This window comes from Pristiophorus japonicus, chromosome 2 (assembly GCF_044704955.1).
Source record: "Pristiophorus japonicus isolate sPriJap1 chromosome 2, sPriJap1.hap1, whole genome shotgun sequence".
Lineage (NCBI taxonomy): Eukaryota > Metazoa > Chordata > Chondrichthyes > Pristiophoridae > Pristiophorus > Pristiophorus japonicus.
The window spans coordinates 223,388,506-223,407,204 of record NC_091978.1 but is presented as its reverse complement, the minus strand read 5'-3'; the positions used below and the strand labels follow the sequence as shown (position 1 = coordinate 223,407,204).

The 18,699-nt window shown below is 40.9% G+C and overlaps 1 protein-coding gene across 5 annotated transcripts in view; it reads left to right on the top strand.

The window, feature by feature from the left end:
• Positions 1–18,699, top strand: part of hnrnpdl (heterogeneous nuclear ribonucleoprotein D-like) — a 23,237-nt gene extending 4,538 nt beyond the window's left edge. The window contains exons 5-10 of one of the 5 annotated variants that reach the window (XR_011589868.1): positions 14,839–14,908; positions 16,223–16,390; positions 16,913–17,028; positions 17,295–17,395; positions 17,723–17,827; positions 18,351–18,699. Coding sequence is in view for 3 of the 5 variants with exons in the window: in XM_070870966.1 (XP_070727067.1) it covers positions 14,839–14,908; positions 16,223–16,390; positions 16,913–17,028; positions 17,295–17,381 (441 nt within the window). In the remaining 2 variants the exon portion in view is untranslated. The remainder of the gene's footprint in view (positions 1–14,838; positions 14,909–16,222; positions 16,391–16,912; positions 17,029–17,294; positions 17,396–17,722; positions 17,828–18,350) is intronic. The other 4 variants (XR_011589877.1, XM_070870966.1, XM_070870972.1 and 1 more) reach the window with 4 other exon arrangements.

The window sequence follows — 18,699 nt, the reverse complement described above, 5'->3', positions numbered from 1 at the left end:
TATCAGTGGAAACATCCTCTCTGCATCCACCTTGTCAAGCCCCCTCATAATCTTATACGTTTCGATAAGATCACCTCTCATTCTTCTGAATTCCAATGAGTAGAGGCCCAACCTACTCAACCTATCCACATAAGTCAATCCCTTCATCTCCGAAGTCAATCCCTTCATCTCCGGAATCAACATTGTGAACCTTCTCTGATCTGCCTCCAAAGCAAGTATATCCTTTCTTAAATATGGAAACCAAAACTCTACGCAGTATTCCAATACCCTGTATAGCTGTAGCAAGATTTCCCTGCTTTTATACTCCATCCCCTTTGCAATAAAGGCCAAGATTCCATTGGCCTTCCTGATCACTTGGTGTACCTGCATACTATCCTTTTGTGTTTCATGCACCAGATCCCGCTATACTGCAGCACTTTGTAATTTTTCTCCATTTTAAATAATAACTTGCTCTTCGATTGTTTCTGCCAACGTGCATAACCTCACACATTTCAAAATTATAACTCCATCTGCCAAATTTTTGCCCACTCACTTAGCCTGTATGTCCTTTTGCAGGTTTTTTGTGTCATCGCACATTGCTTTTCCTCCCATCTTTGTATCGTCAGCAAACGTGGCTACGTTACACTCTGTCCCTTCATCCAAGTCGTTAATATAGATTGTAAATAGTTGGGGTCTGAGCACTGATCCCTGCGGCACCCCACTAGTTACTGATTGCCAACCCGAGAATGAACCATTTATCCCGACTCTGTTTGTTTTCTTTTAGTTAGCCAATCCCCTCCATGCTAATATATTACCCCAACCCCTTGAACTTTTATCTTGTGCAGTAACCTATTATGTGACACCTTGTCAAATGCCTTCTGGAAGTCCAAATACACCACACCCACTAGTTCCTCTTTATCCACCCTGTTCGTTACATCCTCAAAGAATTCCAGCAAATTTGTCAAACATGACTTCCCCTTCATAAATCCATGCTGACTGCCTGGCGGAATTATGCTTTTCCAAATGTCCTGCTACTGCTTTAATAATGGACTCCAACATTTTCTCAACCATCGATGTTAGGATAACTGGTCTATAGTTTCCTGCTTTTTGTCTGCCTCCTTTTTTAAATAGGGGTGTTAGATTTGCAGTTTTCCAATCTGCTGGGACCTCTCCAGAATCCAGGGAATTTTGGTAAATTACAACCAATGCATCTGCTATCCCTGCTGCTACTTCTCTTAAGACCCTAGGATGCAAGCCATCAGGTCCAGGGGATTTAACCGCCTTCAGTCCCATTATCTTACTGAGTACCACCTCCTTAGTGATTGTGTTAAGTTCCTACTCCCCTATAGCCCCTTAACTATCCATTGTTGGGATACTTTTTAGTGTCCTTTACTGTAAAAACTGATACAAAATATTTGTTCAGAGTTTCTGCCATCTCCACATTCCCCATCATTAATTCCCGGTCGTCCTCTGGGGGAACCAACATTTATTTTCGCCACTCTTTTCCTTTTTATATACCTGTAGAAACTCTTGCTATCTGTTTTGATATTTTGTACTAGTTTATTTTCATGGTCAATTTTCCCTAAATCATTTTTTTAGTCATTCTTTGCTGCCTTTCAAAAGCTTCCCAATCTTCTGTCCTCCCACTAGTTTTGGCCACTTTGTATGCCCTTGTTTTTAATTGGATACCATCCTTTATTTCTTTAGTTAACCACGGATAGCTATCTATTCTCTTGACACCCTTTCCTCCTCACGGGAATATATTTTTCTTGAGAGTTGTGAAATATCTCCTTAAATGTACACCACTGTTCCAAGGGGATCCTTTACTAGGAGATTGTAATGATACAGGATTAATAAACGCAGGACCAGATCTAAGATAACCTGCCCTCTGGTTGGTTCCGTTACATACTGCTTGAGGAATCCGTCCCTTATGCACTCTATGAACTTCTTCAAGGCTACCCTGGCCAATTTGATTTGTCCAATCAATATGGAGATTAAAATCACCTATGGTTATTGCTGTTCCCATTTTACAAGCCCCCACTATTTCTTGATTTATACTCTGACCAACAGAGTTGCTATTGTTATGGAGCCTATAGACTACGCCTACCAGTGACTTTTTCTCCTTATTCCTTATCTCCACCCAAACTGTTTCAACATCCTGATCATTTGAGCCAATATCGGGTCTCACTACGCAGTGATTCCATCAACAGAGCTACCCCACCTCCTTTTCCTTTCTGTCTGTCCTTCCGAATTGTCAAGTACCCCTGAATGTTTAGTTCCCAGTCTTGGTCACCTTGCAACCACGTCTGTGTTATGGCTATCGGATCATACCCATTTGTAACTATTTGTGCCGACAGCTCATCTAATTTGTTACGAATGCTGCGTGTATTCAAATAAAGAGCTTTTAAATGTGTTTTCTTACCATTTTCTCCTGCTATGGTCCCAGTTTCTGATGCACTCTTGTGTTTATAGATTTTGTTCCTTCCTGTCACGCTCTAGTTTTCGTTTCCCCGCCCCCAATGCTACCCTGCTCTATTGCCTTCACCTTGTTCTTTGAGCTTTTAGGTTTCTGCTCACCTGAACCCTTCCCCCCACCCACCCACACTAATTAATTTAAAGTTCTCTCTGCCGCCCTAGTTATTCGGTTCATAAGAAATAGAAGCAGGAGTAGGTCATTTGGCCCCTCGAGCCTGCTCTGCCATTCAATAAGACCATGGCTGATCCGATCATGGACTCTGCTTCATTTCCCGCCTGCTCCCCATAACCCTTCACTCCCTTATTGCTCAAAAATCTGAGTCTCTCTCAGCCTTAACTATATTCAATGACCCAGCCTCTACAGCGCTCTGGGACAGAGAATTCCATACATTTACAACCCTCAGAAGAAATTTCTCCTCGTCTCAGTTTTAAATGGCTGGCCCCTTATTCTAAGACTATGTCCCCTAGTTTTAGTTTCCCTTATGCGTGGAAATATCCTCTCTGCATCGAGCTTATCGAGCCACCTCATTATTTTATAAGTTTCAATAAGATCTTCTGAACGCCAATGAATATAGGCACAAACTACTTAACCTATCTTCATAAGTCAATCCCCTCATCTCTGGAATCAACCTAAGTGAACCTTCTCTGAACAGCCTCCAATGCAATGCGGAGACCAAAACTGTACGCTAGGGGATTTGAGAATCGGAACAGGGAGGTCTTAATGCAGTTGTGCAGGGTCTTGGTGAGGCCTCACCTGGAATATTGTGTTCAATTTTGATCTCCTAATCTGTGGAAGGACGTTCTTGTTATTGAGGGAGTGCAGCGAAGGTTCACCAGACTGATTCCTAGGCTGGCAGGACTAATGAGGAGAGACTGGATCGACTGGGCCTGTATTCACTGGAGTTTAGAGGAATGAGAGGAGATCTCATAGAAACATATAAAATTCTGACTGGACTAGACAGGTTAGATGCAGGAAGAATGTTCCCGATGTTGGGGAAGTCCAGAAGCAGGGATCATAGTCTAAGGATAAGGGGTAAGCCATTTATGACCGAGATGAGTAGAAATTTCTTCACTAAGTTGTTAACCTGTGGAATTCTCTACCGCAGAGAGTTGTTGATGCCAGTTCGTTAGATATATTCAAGCAGGAGTTAGATATGGCCCTGACTGGTAAAGGGATCAAGGGGTATGGAGAGAAAGCAGGAAAGGGGCACTGAGGTGAATGATCAGTCATGATCTTATCGAATGGTGGTGCAGACTTGAATGGCCTACTCCTGCACCTATTTTTTGTTTCTCTCTTTACTCCAGGTGTGGCCTCCCCAATACCCAAACAGTTAAGCAGGACTTCTCTGCTTTTATACTCTCTCCCCCTTGCAATAAAGGTCAACATTCCATTTGCCTTCCTGATTACTTGCTGTACCTGCATACTAACCTTTTGTGTTTCATGCACAAGGACCCCCAGCTCTCTCTACTGCAGCACTTTGCAATTTTTCTCCATTCAAATTATAATTTTCACTTCTATTATTTCTGCCAAAGTGGATAACCTCACATTTTCCCACATTATACTCCATCTGCCAAATTTTTGCCTACTCACTTTGCCTGTCTATCCCTTTGCAGATTTTTTTGTGTCCTCACAATTTGCTTTCCCACCCATCTTTGTATCATCAGCAAACTTGGCTACATTACACTCGGTCCCTTCATCCAAGCCATTAATATAGATTGTAAATAGTTGAGGACCCAGCACCGTTCCCTGTGGCATCCCACTAGTCACTGTTTGCTAACCAGAAAATGAACCATTTATCTCTAATCTGTTTTCTGTTAGTTAGCCAATCCTCTATCCATGCTAGTATTTTACCCCCAACCCCGTGAGCTTTTATCTTGTGCAGTAACCTCTTATGTGACACTTTATCGAATGCCTGCTGGAAATCCAAATACACCACATCACTGGTTCCCCCTTATCCTCCTTGCTTGTTCCATCCTCAAAGAACTCCAGCAAATTTGTCAAACATGATTTGCCTTTCATAAAACCATGCTGACTCTGCTTGATTGAATCATGCTTTTCCAAATGTCCCACTTACTGCTTCCTTTATAATGGACTCCAGCATTTTCCCAACAACAGAGGTTAGGCTAACTGGTCTATTGTTTCCTGCTTTTTGTCTGCCTCCTTTTTTAAATAGGGGCATTACATTTGCAGTTTTCCAATCTGCTGGACTCTCCAGAATCCAGGGAATTTTGGTAGATTACAACCAATGCATCCACTATCTCTGCAGCCACTTCTCAAGACCCTAGGATGTAATGCTAGGTCCAGGGGACTTGTCCGCCTTTAGTCCCATTATTTTACCTAGTACTACTACATTAGCGATAGTGATTGTATTAAGTTCCTCCCTACTTATAGCCCCTTGATCCACTATTGTGATGTTTGTGTCTTCTACCGTGAAGACTAATACAAAATGTTTATTTCAACGTCTCTGCCATTTCCCTGCTTCTCCATTATTAATTCCTCATCCACTAGGGGACCAACATTTACTTAGCTACTCCTTTCCTTTTTATGTACCTGTAGAAACTCTTACTATCTTTTTATATTTCATGCTAATTTACTTTCATAATCTATCTTCCCTTTCAATCATTTTTTTAGTCGTTCTCTGCTGGCTTAAAAAATTTCGCAATCCTCCGGTTCGCCAAGACCCTAGCCCCAACACGTTCCAAGTGGAGTCCGTCCCGACGGAACAGCTCCTTCTTACCTCGGTACTGGTGCCAGTGCCCCAGGAACCAGAACCCATTTCTCCCATATCAGGCTTTGAGCCACGAGTTTAGCTCTCCGATCTTATTTAACCTATGTAAATTTGCTCGTGGCTTGGATGGTAATCCAGAGATTAATACCTTTTGTGGTTCTGGTTTTTAAATTTGGCTCCTAGCTGCTCATAATCCCTCAGCAGAACCGTCTTGTCTGTCCTATCTGTTATTGGTACCCATGTGGACCACGACAACTGGATCTACCCCCTCCCACTCCAAGTTCCTCTCCACCCCTCAGGAGATGTCCTTAACCCTGGCACCGGGCAGGCAGCACAGCCTTTGGGACTCACGCTCACGGCTGCAGAGAACTGTATCTATTCTCCTAATAATGTGCCCTATTACTACATAAGTACGGCAAAGCCCAAAGTAATAGATTAGAAATAAGCTGATTTTAAGGGAATGAGAATGGAACATATGAATATTGACAAACCGAGAGAGCACAGTAGTAGGAAATATTTTAACCGGTGATCAATAAGAGTCCAAAAAAAATCTATTCTGCTCCAAAACAAGAATATGCTAACCAATAATATGATATGGATGAATAAAGAGGTGAGGGAAAAATTGAAGCTAAAGAAAAGAGCATACACAAACTACATAGAAAACAAATGAGGTGGCAAAACTAATACAAAGAGGTTAGGAAAGAAGTCAAAAACCACAATTAGGAAGGCAAAAAGGAACTATGAAATTAAACTATGAATGAATATAAAAATAAATGTGTTCTACAGACACACAAATAATAGAAAAATAAGAATAGGGACACTAAGGGACGCACAAGATAAACATTGCAGTCAATGACACACAAATACTGAATAATTACTTTCCCTCTAATTACCAGGGAGACTAACCAGGTGGAATTGACATTAGAAGAGCTCAAAAAAAATCGTCATTTGATGGAATGGAGGAGATAATTGATAAATTAACCAAATGTGGATAGGATAAAACCCTGGGTCTGGTTGGAATACATCTATGCATATTAAAAGAATCTAGGGAAGAGATAGCAGAGGCATTATTTTACATGTATATAAAAATTCATTAGAAAAGAGAATAGTGCTAGAGAACTGGCAGACAGCTAATGTTGTTTCTATATTTAAAAGGGGAGATAGAACCAGTCCAGGAAACGAGACCAGTTAGTTTAATATCTGTGGTAGGAAAGATAATCTTTACTCAAAGATGTAATAAAATAATATCTAGAAACTGAAAATATAAAGAATCGTCCGCACTAATTTTAAAAGGGATGGGAATGCTTGATCAACCTTATTGAATTCTTTTGAAGTAGTAAGAGTAGATGTAATATATTTGGATTTTCAAAAGCCCTTCGATAAGGTACTGCATAGTAGACTCATGACTACGGTCAGAGCATGTGGAATCGGGACAAGCAGCAAAATGGATAGCAAGCTGGGTAGGGTTTACAGGTAGCTTCTTAAACTGGCAAAGGTGGAAAGTGGTGTTCCATAGGGATCGGCGCTAGAACCAATGTTCACCATTTATATAAACAATTTGGACTTGGAAATCAGAAGTACAATTTCAAAATTTGCAGGCACCAAATTGGGAAGTATAGTCAATACCGAGGAAGACAGTTGACTCATTACAATAAGATATTAATAAACTTGCCGCATTGTTGTTTAATTGGCAGATGAATTTCAATATAGATAAGTGTGTGTTGGTGCATTTTGGTAGGAGGAATGAGGAAGCCATCTCCTTAGAAAATAAGAGTCTAAATGGGGTAGAGGAGCAAATGGGGTACAGATACACATCAGTAAAAGTAGCGACACATGTTAATGCCATAACACAAGCGAGCAAAGCACGGGTTCATTTCTAGAGGGATAGAATTGGAAAAACTGAAGTTATGTTAAACTTGTGTAGGACATTGGTTAGACCACTTTTGGTGTATTGTGCACAGTTCTGGTGGCCTTATTTTTAAAAAAAGGATATAGGGGCATAGGAGAAGATGCAAAAAGATTTACAAGGATGATAGAGCTATGAAGTTATACCTATTGGGAAATACTTAACAGGTTGGGGTTGTTGAAGACCAAGGGGTGACCTGATAGCGGTCTTTAAAGGCACCAATAAATCCAACATAGTATTCAGGAGGAAGTTCTATACCAGGGCGTGGTTAGAATGTGGAACTTTCTATGTGGCATAGTTGAGGCAAATAGCATAAATGCATTTAAGGGAAAGGTAGATTAAAATACACAAGGGAGAAAGGAATACAAGGTTATGCTGATGGAGTTAGATGAAGAGTGGGAGGAGGCTCGTGTGGCGCATTAAACACCAACATACAGGAACAGGAGGAGGCCTGTTCAGCCCCTCGAGACTGTTACACAGGAACAGGAGGAGGCTGAATGACCTGTTTCTGTGCTGTACATTCTATGTAAATTTTAAATTTGAGGTTTTCGGGAGAACTGGGTGCCAATCTAGCAATGTAGATCAGTGAGAACATGGGTGAGTGGGACGGTGTGAGATAGGGTACAGACAGCACAGTTTTGGAGACTGCACAGTTTGATGCATGTCTGGTTTTATATCATTCTTTTGTTAAATTCTCCTTTCCGGAACCGTTTCACTTTGCAGAGTGCTTCTTTTTAAAAAAAAAACTCTGCAATGTTTGAGAGTTTTTCCTAAAGCTTTTTCTTTTGTCCCTTACTGCTTACTACTTTATAAACCTCTAAGAATTGCCTTTTTTCAAGGCTGAAAGGCTCAATATTCTCTGTAGCCTAATGGCACTTCTGGAAACGAGGAAAAAAAACCCAGACCAAAACAGTTCATCCATTTTCAAATGGGGAGAGACCTGAAGGAAATCCATGAGGTGGGCTCTGTGCAATATCCCCTGTGCCACTTGCAGCATCTTCAACTAGTTTGCCAAATACAAGACTAAACCCCTTAAACACTTTGATAAAACAGGTTCCTGGGAAGGACTGATCTGACGTATGGCAGCTCCTGATATTTCTAATTGGAAATACACCCAATCACAAGATAAAGATAGATGTGGGAGGCCATTCAGCCCATTTTAGTTCATGCATCCAGAGAGACCCCACAGTCCTCCCATTGTAGCATCCAATTGTTTCTTAAATAATTCCAATATTTTTGCCATCCCATGTGTTGATCACTTTGTGTGAAGAGCAGCTTCTTTATAAATGTTTCTTTTACTAGTTTGAACCTGTTACATTTCCTACTCAACACAGTTTGAAATAGTTTTCTGGATTTACCTTTGCCACGTTGATTACTATCTTGTATACCTCAATAAGATTTATCTCTCTTGGTTGTCTCTTGTGTTCTACCTAGCGTGGACCTCTAGCCCTAGAGATTAGCTTTGTGCCTCTCTGCTGAACTGTGTTCAGCATTTTAATATCTTCCTGTGTCTCGGTGACCAGAACTGTACTTGGTGTGATCTGACCAGAACACTCTATACAATTTGATCATGGCTTTCTCTGACATGTTTTCTTCCTGCTTTGGCTATATAGTTCTGCATTTTATTTGATTTGTTCATGCTGTTCTGCAGTGGCTGGATATGTCCAGTTTACTCTTGGGTCTATTTCAAGCTTCATCCATAACTAACTATTTCAACACCATTCTTGGAATATGTATGCTGCCCATTTGTTCTTCCTATGTGCAGTAGTTTACACTTGTCTGCACTAAATTACAAACTAGGGTATCTAATACTGATTTCTGCAACAGCCCCACTCGAATTCTTATCACACCCTTCCCCTGTCATGACTCCTCTAACAAGTACCTGTTGTTTGCTACCCTTCAGACATACTTTGTGTCTACTTGACTGAAATTATAATTGTATGTTGATCGTCTTCTGTTTCAGTCCTGTTTGCAAACATTTTCTCTTCTCACGCTGCCCTCTTAACAGAGAACTGAGAGAATTTGTTTTGTGTGCTGATTTGTTTCTCCCCCCCCCCCCCCCCCCCACAGGTTTCTGCTTCTCGGATCACCCATTTAACTTGTTTCTGTATTCATCCCAGTGAACTCCTTTGTCCCTGCAGGATTTCTGGAGATTTTTTTCTTAATGCATAATTTACTTTTGACTGAATTTGTAAATTAATTTAGGGCCACACTTGCTGATTCTTACTATTTCTTATGCATGCTCAGCATTTTGCCTTTAATGGTGCTCTGATTATCATCTACTCAAGTGTTGAACAAAACTGTGTTAATCAATTGGCTTAAGCTGATTTCTTTGAAGTTGGGCTTTTTTTATACCTTGGTCCTGGCCCTCACTATTTCTGAATCCTGGGTCACGTCAGACTTGGATCATCTGTGGTCACTATCCCTGTGACTTTCATTTCCTGTATGTTGTCTGGGTCACTTAACTATAACCGGATAAAGATCTGTCCTGCCTCTCGTGGCTTCCCTGACACAGTGGGTCATATGTTACACAAATTGCAAACTACTTGGGATTCCCAATTTATATTTGGTTGAAATTGTCCATTAAAATAATGTACACTTCTAAATCTCTTCATTAAGCCAATTGTTGTCCTTCTGATAATCCGTAGCATATGCCAAGTGTTAGTTTGTCTTTTTTGCATTAAATATATTTAACTCGATTAGTTCATTGTATAATTTTTCACCTCCCACAGTAGCACCTTCATTAATCTACCAGGCGTCCCTGAGAGAGTTACACTATCTCCACTTTTAGCCACACTTATTTTCTGAACCCAATATACTCTGTTACATTCATTGCCATCAGCTATTTTTGACATTCCTACTACATCGTAGTTCCCTACAGCCCCTGACGTTAGCATTTTATTCCTAATGCTGCAAGTGTTTATGGCCCCAGAGTCTACCTGTTTCTATCTCTGGTTCATGTATGTCTTGAGTTTAGTGTTGATATTTCCATGCCAGATTGCCAGCCACTTATTTCCATCCTCTGTTTTCTTGGTGAACTCCACTCCTTTCTCAGACAGAAGTGAACTAGAAAACATTATTTTACGTTGATTATCTTTGAGCCAGTTCTTGCATATGTGACTTCTAAGGTTTCTATATTCTTTCCATGTTGTTTACTCCAACGGGCTACTAATCACTGGGTCCCTTTGTGATCTCTTCTAACATTTCATAAGTACTGCGCCAGCTGCAGATGAACAACTTGCCATTCTATAGATATCTTCTTGGGTGATCCCTCGTGTCGAGGATGACTTGCTTCCACACCAAAAAGGGATGAGTTCACTGGCGTTGCAATGATGGACCTGATATTCCAGGATGCTAAACTACATGCATATTGCAGGGCGGAAGATGCCTGTGCGTGGATTTTTTTTTAAGGTATGGCGATTGCATGCCAGCCACCACACGGGCTTGACAGGGCTAGGTCTTGGTCCAGTGGCAAAGATTAACCAAGACGACTGGAGACCAGCTCTGCTGCGCGGACCTAGTGCGTGTACATCACAGTGTGGGCTGGGCGCTCGTGTCTCCTGGGCCCCAAACTCGCGCATCCCCTGGACCCCGACCACGTCACTCTACAATCTCTCGCCGCTCCTCTACTGTTTGCCGCCTCCTGCTGTATCTGCTCACGCTCCAATCAGCAACCTGGATTATGGCGATGTCCAATGCACTTGCTCTCCTCCGAGTCGTCTCCCTCCTGCACAAGCTCACGCTGTACTTTGCAGTGGCATGCCATTGGTGTTTCCTCACAGGTCGGGGCCGCATTGAGTGTTGGGCCACCTCCACGCCGAGCCCCGACCTGCGAGGAAATGTCAGCGCCAGGTTTTCTAGTAGTGCCATGGGATCCTTTACGTCCACCTGAAAGAGCAGACATGGCCCTGGTTTAAGGCACCTCCGACAATCCAGCATTGAGAACAAGAAGATCTCGTACAGATACTTTCCTGAAGAGTTGTGACTAATCTGTCTTTCAATCTGCCTATTTATACCAGATATATTCTTTTTAGCTACCTTCTGTGACCTCTGTTTCCATTGGCATTGTTTGCCAGTACCTGGTATGTTTTAGTAATCTGAATATTTTCTCAAGATTTCTTGCCTTTCCTGCTAATTTTTCTGACCTTCAACCATCTAATCCTATTTCCTCATTTTCCCTTATTACTTGTCTCTCTTGGCAACTCTCTACCTGATTATACCACACCCACATGTACACTGATGACACCCAGCCCTACCTCACTACCACTTCTCGCGACCACTCCTCGGTTTCTAAATTGTCAGACTGCTTATCCGACATCCAGTTCTGGATGAGCAGAAATTTTCTCAATTGAATATTGGAAAGACCGAAGCCATTGTTTTCGTTCCCCGCCATAAACTCCGTTCCCGAGCCACTCACTCCATCCCTCGCACCAACTTCTGTCTGAGGCTGAACCAGACTGTTCGCAACCTTGGTGTCATATTTGACCCTGAAATGAGCTTTCGGCCACATGTCTGCCGCATAACTAAGACCGCCTATTTCCACCTCTATCATCGCCCGGCTCCGCCCTTGCCTCAGTTTATCTGCTGAAGCCCTCTAGCATACCTTTGTAACCTCTAGACTTGCCTATTCCAATGCACATCTGGCTTGCCTCCCACATTCTAACCTGCGTAAACTAGAGGTGATCTAAAACTCGGCTGTCTGTGTACTAACTCGTGCCAAGTCCCGCTCACCCATCACCCCTGTGCTTGCTGACCTACATTGGCTCCCGGTTAAGCATTGCCTCGATTTCAAAATTCTCATCCTTGTTTTCAAATCCCTCCATGGGCTCACCCTTCCCCATCTCTCATCTCCTATAGCCCACAACCCCTTAAGATATCTCTGCTCCTCTAATTCTGCCCTCTTGAGCATCCCTGATTATAATCGTTCAACTATTATTGGTGGCCGTGTCTTCTGTTGCCGAGGCCCTAAGCTCTGGAATTCCCTGCCTAAACCTCTGCCTCTCTATCTCTTTCCTCCTCCCAAGACCCTTCTTAAAACCTACCTCTGACCAAGCCTTTGGTCACCTCCCCTAATTTCTCCTTACGTGGCTCGGTGTCAATTTTTTATATCTCCTAATACTCATGTGAAGCGCCTTGGGACGTTTCACTTAAAGGTGCTATATAAATACTACGTTGTTGTACTGGTTGTCTTTGGTTCTGATCCCTGATGATTCACTTCTGAGGTCTAATGCCAGCTTGGCCATTTCACTGATGACTCGTGGCTATGCTGATAAATTGGGCTGTTTTAAGGATCCATCCTGCTGACTGCCCTGTATCCAGATAACTGTGCAACTTTTGAGAGGTCTTGGAGCTTTTGTGAAATCTGGATTTCTGTCCTCTTGGGAGTGCTTTTCCTTTTGAAGAAACAGTCTATGCAGTTTCACCCTTTGCTATCTAGGCAGTGGAATTCTTGTCCATATTTCCTTGGGTGTCTTTGCAATAATAAATTTAGTGTGGAGAAATAATATGAATGTTCTTTACCAATTTTCTCCTTTTGAAATCATTGACGAGGATCTATTCTTCATGTGCGAGTCCAGATGCTATCTGTTGGCAAGCTTTTTGACTAGATGGCATCATACCTGAGCTCAGTCCTTGATCAGTTTGGAATTCTTGCTGAGTTTCACCTACTTAGCCCAGAGCGCTGAGGTGAATGTAGCACCTCGGCTAAGATCAGCTAACTCAGCACTGACTTGGAATTGATTCGTAATCTTGCATATGTTTGTTTCCATTTGCTTAGTGAAGCTGTTGTGCTGCATGTTGCCATCAGCACTGTAGATCTTATTCCAACATCATAGGAAGTGGATTTTTTTCAGTCTTTCCATAGCACAGGGGTTTCCAACCTGTGGCCTGGTTGCTGCATATGGCCCTGGAGCCTGACAGTGCAGTCATATTTGCATTTATACTACTTGGTTTGTCTTGGCTGCATTTTGTGGGCCTGGTGATTTGGAAAGGGCTGCTTTTAGCAGACTGTTGGTACCAGCAATTTGAAGTATATGCAAATGACTGGAAATATGGATTTTAAATTTTATTCTTGGCTTCCGCGACTCCATGTACTGCTGTATGCTTGTGAAGACAATGAATACTTATCAGAGGTCATTAGAAGCAGCAGTTGTATCTTTTTATAAACCTTCTGAGGTGAGATTGCTGAGCTGATTGTTTCCACAGTGAGCCCATTATTCTTCATGGCACTAACACTCTGATAAGGACAGATCTAGCAGCCCAAAACTGGACATCTATGAGCCATCAGCAGCAGCAGAGCTATGTACCACTACAAACCTGTAATGAGGGGATTTTAGACCTTCGATGTCTGCCCTGGCTCAGTGGAGCACTGTTGCCTCAGTGGAGCACTGTTGCCTCTGAGTTAGAGAGTCATGGGTTCAAGCCCCACTCTATAAACCAGAGCACATAATCTAGACGTGCACTTCAGTGCAATACTGAGAGTTATTGAACTGTTGGAGCTGCTGTTTTTTGGATGAGATGTTAAACCAAGGCCCCATCTATTCTTTCAGCTGGCTCTACAGCCAAGCCTTATGTCCTCGTGAGCAACATTGCTGAGGCTAATTGTGGTGACCACGATCCTAGCCCAGTTTTCATTAGCTAACTCAGTGCAGGCATGGTCTGTTTACATTAGCTGATTAGAGAGTGAGATGGGTGATTAGTTGGATGGTACATTGAGTTAGATCCAGAATCTTTCGGCACTAGGCCCCGAGTTTTAATGAATCAAAGACTGCTGGGTTGAGAATCTACTTTCTCTGCTGACTGTAAGGGTCGTAACTGAAATCCGTTAGGATGAGTCTCAATATAGTTTCCCTTTCTGCTTCTCTCCACACACACCCCACCCCCCTGGTTTCCTTTGGTATCAAGTTCTGTGGCCACTTAGGTACACTCTGTATAGCAATGATTTGGATATAGGCCTCGAGGGCATTGTGTTGACATTTGCACATGGTACCAAAATAGGAGGTAAATTCTAAATTATTTAGAAGACCAAAGGAAACTGCAAAGGGATATTAATAAAATGATAGAAATGGGCTTAAAAAGTGACAGGTGGAATTCAGTGTTAGTAAGTGTGAGGTGATGAATTTTGGTTTAAAAAATTGTGTATATAATTACTGTTGTTGTGGAAGAGCAGAGGGACATGGGGATACAGGTTGTCAGAACGTTAAAGGCGTTGGAGACTATTTTTAAAGAACTGATCATTTTTTTTATATCTATATAAAACCTTAAGACCTTAGTTAGAGCACTGTGTACAGTATTGAGTTCCACCCTACAAGAAGGATATTGAAGGTTTAGAGCTATTACAATGCAGAATCACTAGGATGCTGCTTGGTATGAGGAAACACAAATATAAAGACTTGAAAAATTGGGAGTCTTCATTAGAACAATACAGATTATGGGTTTTATTATTGGAAGTATTTAAAATTATGAAAGGATGGGATACGGTAGATAGAAGCAGAGTGTTTCCAGTAGTTGAGGGGCCATAGATACAGGATACGACAAGTTTAGAACAGATGCATGAGGCAGGTATACTATAAAAACCATACCATTTTTGTGTAGTTAATTCTGTTTGAAAGCCTTATATGTGCTTCAAGTTATGTGTTTCTCTTGTATTGTCTACAGAGTAAAATGTACTGTTTGAGTTTTACTGTGACTATGTTTTAGCAACTGACTTTGTGAATTCTTTTAACCTAATACTTTTGCACTTTTTAACAGTGCGAAATTAAAGTGGCACAACCCAAGGAAGTCTACAGGCAACAGCAGCAACGAGGAGGCAGAGGTGGAGGTGGGTTTGGTGGAAGAGGTCGTGGTAGAGGGGGTAAGTTAATTTCCTGACGAGTGGGTTTTGAACATGAAATGGTTTCTTTACTGGAACAGTAAAGGAATGCATGGCTAGGTAATTACCGGTTTATCTGGTTAACCTTTTCCCACTTGTTCAATGGGGGATTCAGTCTAATTCTGACTGGGTGAGAAAGAGTTCAAACTTGAAGAATGGTATGGCATTACTTTGTTGAACAACATGCCTGTCGAGGCCTTGATCTAGATCCTTTTTAACAACATAAAGAATCTCTATCAGGTAATGTACACAGCACTTTGTTCACAAAGTTGTAGTTAGTGGAGGAGTATGCTAAAAGATGCACTAAATCTGGGTTGCAAGGCTTGTGTTTACAAAGAACAGGAGAAATAAAAGGCCATCACATTGGGATTCCCATTTTTCCCATCTCGTGTAAGAGTAGTAAGGGAAAAAATGAGTCACTGGTCAGCAAATGATACTTAAGGTAATTGTTACGCCCATTGGCTATTGACCTGACTCTCAGCGATGATCCCAGGGCTGTATCTCTTTTTTTTTTCTTATCTTTCTTGTACTCTCTCATTTTGGGGTTTGTTGGGATGGGAAGTAGACTTAACAGAATATAATTGTAGCTATCTTGAACCTGCAAAATAACTTAGTGGGGTTACATTTACGTAACCGTTCAATACAATTACTTTGAAAAGAAAAATATTTGTGTAATTCGTAGTGTGAACATTTTATCCTTTTTTAATTAAAAAAAAAACATTTTCCACAATTCCAAGATGAATTAATGTCAGATTATAACAAGTACTTTATGGGCTCTATATGAATTTCAAATACAGATTTACCTAAAATGTTGCTGGAATTGAAATGGTTTCACTATTTCTCAAATAGATATCTAGATTTATGTAATGCATCCTCCTCTATACTTTCCCTAAATCTAGGAGCTGGCTATGTAGTTCTATAAATGTTTGAGGGGCTCTTGTTTTGTATTAAGGAATATGCCTTCATATTTAAACATTTTGCCATTGACGAGTGGCACTCCTGTATAAACAAGTTACTGGATTTATTGCATGCACAACAATGTGGTACCACTGGATTCTCTTATGCAGGCTTTCTCTATTTTTTTATATGATACAGTAGAAGTCTCCTGCAGGTTTTATGGGTTTTAGCATAGGATACAATGAGTAGTGTGTTGCAGGTTTTTTTTTTTACTTTTTAGGTCTCTGGTTTCCTGTTGCAGACATTCTGGGTTATGGCGTGCCTGAGAACAAACTCCAAAGTTTTTGTATTGCTATCTTTTCTTAGGACAAAATCAGAACTGGAACCAGGGATACAACAGCTACTGGAATCAAGGTTATAGTAGTTACAACAATGGCTATAGCAATCCAGGTTACAATGGATATGGAGGTTATGATTACTCTGGGTATAACTACAACAACTACGGATATGCTCCAGAATATGATACCTACAATAGTAAGTTACAGCATTTGGCTAATTGGCTGGTAATGCACTTTTTGTGAAGTGGTAAGGTTTCAGAGACATGTTGGTAAACTGCCGAAAGGCCTCAAGGTGTATTTATTTGTTGAAAGTATTGTAACAAAGAATTCAAATATTTTAAAGAACAAAACTTTCAAGGAAGGGTGTTAAAGCTTTGTAGCCCCTCTGATGTCTCTCCTGTTTTCCTTGGTGCTGTTAGTTAAGCACCATTTTATCTTTGCTGTTTATTTAACTACATGAAGTCTGCATGTTATTTCTGATGACACCACATTGGTGTCCTTCAAGGTGCTTCATCTATAGATAGATTGAATTGGCCAGAAAACTTTTGGACCTAAACGTCTGTGAAAGATTAAGGTAGTGGAACCAGCTTGTTTTATGTTTGGAGGCTTTTTGTTATTACCAGTGATAAGGGGAGTGTTTAGCCAGCTTTTGTCCAGGTAACAGAGCGTTCCATCTTGGAGAGGAGGAAAAACTAACATTACTCATATCTCCTCGTAGCAAATGTGCCTCCTGATGGTCAATCAAGGAGCGGCATTGATGGTCGTGGAGAAGTCTGCGGCCTGGACTGCCTCACCCTCTCTGCTGAAGGAGGCTGTTTAGAGGCAAGTGGCCAGGTGGGTAAAATTATAGGGGTGAAAGAAGAGAATAGGATAAGCCGTAAATCAAAATGAGCTTTTACCCGTTTTCTGCAACCTGCAGAGAATCAAATTTTGGTACTGGAACTCTTCTTTTGGTCCAGGTATTACTAAGTTAGGCCAAAGATGTTATAATGATTAAATTTGTAAATGGGCCACTTTGTTGGTATGTTTTTTAAAAATTTTGTGTATATGTAGATATACAAATTGCATGTTAAACTTGTAAAATCCAATCGCTTTGACAGGTCAGCAGAGCAGCTATGGAAAGGCATCTAGAGGTGCAGGCAGTCACCAGAATAACTACCAACCATACTAAAGAAAAATTGATATAGTTATTTCACTGCAGGTATGTAACACATCTTGTTGCAGCTAATGGAGGAAAAACACTTAAATAATTTGCCAGTGTATGTTTTTAATAATGTAAAATGCCAGATTTTGTAATTTAAATTTTGCTTTAAGCACTGAACATCAGGTAACCGTAGAGTTTTCACTTCAAGTGATTTGCAGCTTTTTGTAACAGGAGGTGTTAAAGGTCTGAGGGATTAACACATTTTAAGAAGTCTGTAAATTTAACAGGTAAAGTACTGCTAATGGGTGCAAATAAAGGACCCAACAAGACGAAAGAAAAAGTTGCCTTCTAACTCTGACATTATACCTTGTTTGTACCCGCCAGCGGGAACTTCATTGCAGGACACGTGTCACCCTGACCACACGATTCTCTTGGGGCCGCGCATTGCGGACAGAACGTGAGGTGTGCTCGTGAAAATGCTGCCCTGTGGTATGGTCTCTTCCAACATCATGTATCAACGTTAAAGATAAACTGGAAAACTTCAGCCTTTGTCTTCAGTCATCTTTGCATATATTTATATATATATACATATATATATAACATTGGATAAACATTTCTTACAGGCATTTGCATTTGTTTTTTAATGTATAATGACTTCTTACTGCATAATTAATTCAGTATTCTTTATTTGGTCACATCTTGTATTTCAGTTATGGATCTTCAGTGTGGTAATTTTTTTTAAAAGTTAAATGTTAATGCTGTTTTTTTTCTTTGTAGCTCAGTAGTGAAAACTACAAATGATAACCAAACAACATCAAGCAAGCTGTAGTATATTTTGGTTTGACTGGGTTAAATGTGTCAGACTTGATAAAACCAAGTCTGATGTCACTAGATCTGCTGCAGTAAAATGCTTTCCAGTGCAGCACCTTGAAGTATTGGCCAGTGTGTGTTACAATCTTGTGTGAAATTTTGAACTTTTTTCCTGTTCTAAAACATTTGTACTCTCTCCTAGGTGGAGAAACGGAGGTATAAACATCATTGTAGCAGAAGAGCATGTCAAGAGGAAATGTTAAATCTGAAAGCATCTTTGTTTCCCTTTTGGGACTTTTTTGTACCACATTAAATCTGAAATCAACATCTTTTGTGTCCCAAATGTATATAGCATCTAAACATTTTTTATGTTGTAGTTACTTTGCTTTGTACAACTTGAGAAACGCATTCCTTTAACTTCTGTGTACTGTGATCGTATATAATAAAGTTGCTACTAACTGGTGTGATGCAACACTTGTTTGTTAGCGTACCCTGTTGTATGTGATGCATTGCATCTGTTGCTGAAATAAAATTGAGTGAATGCTCAAGTA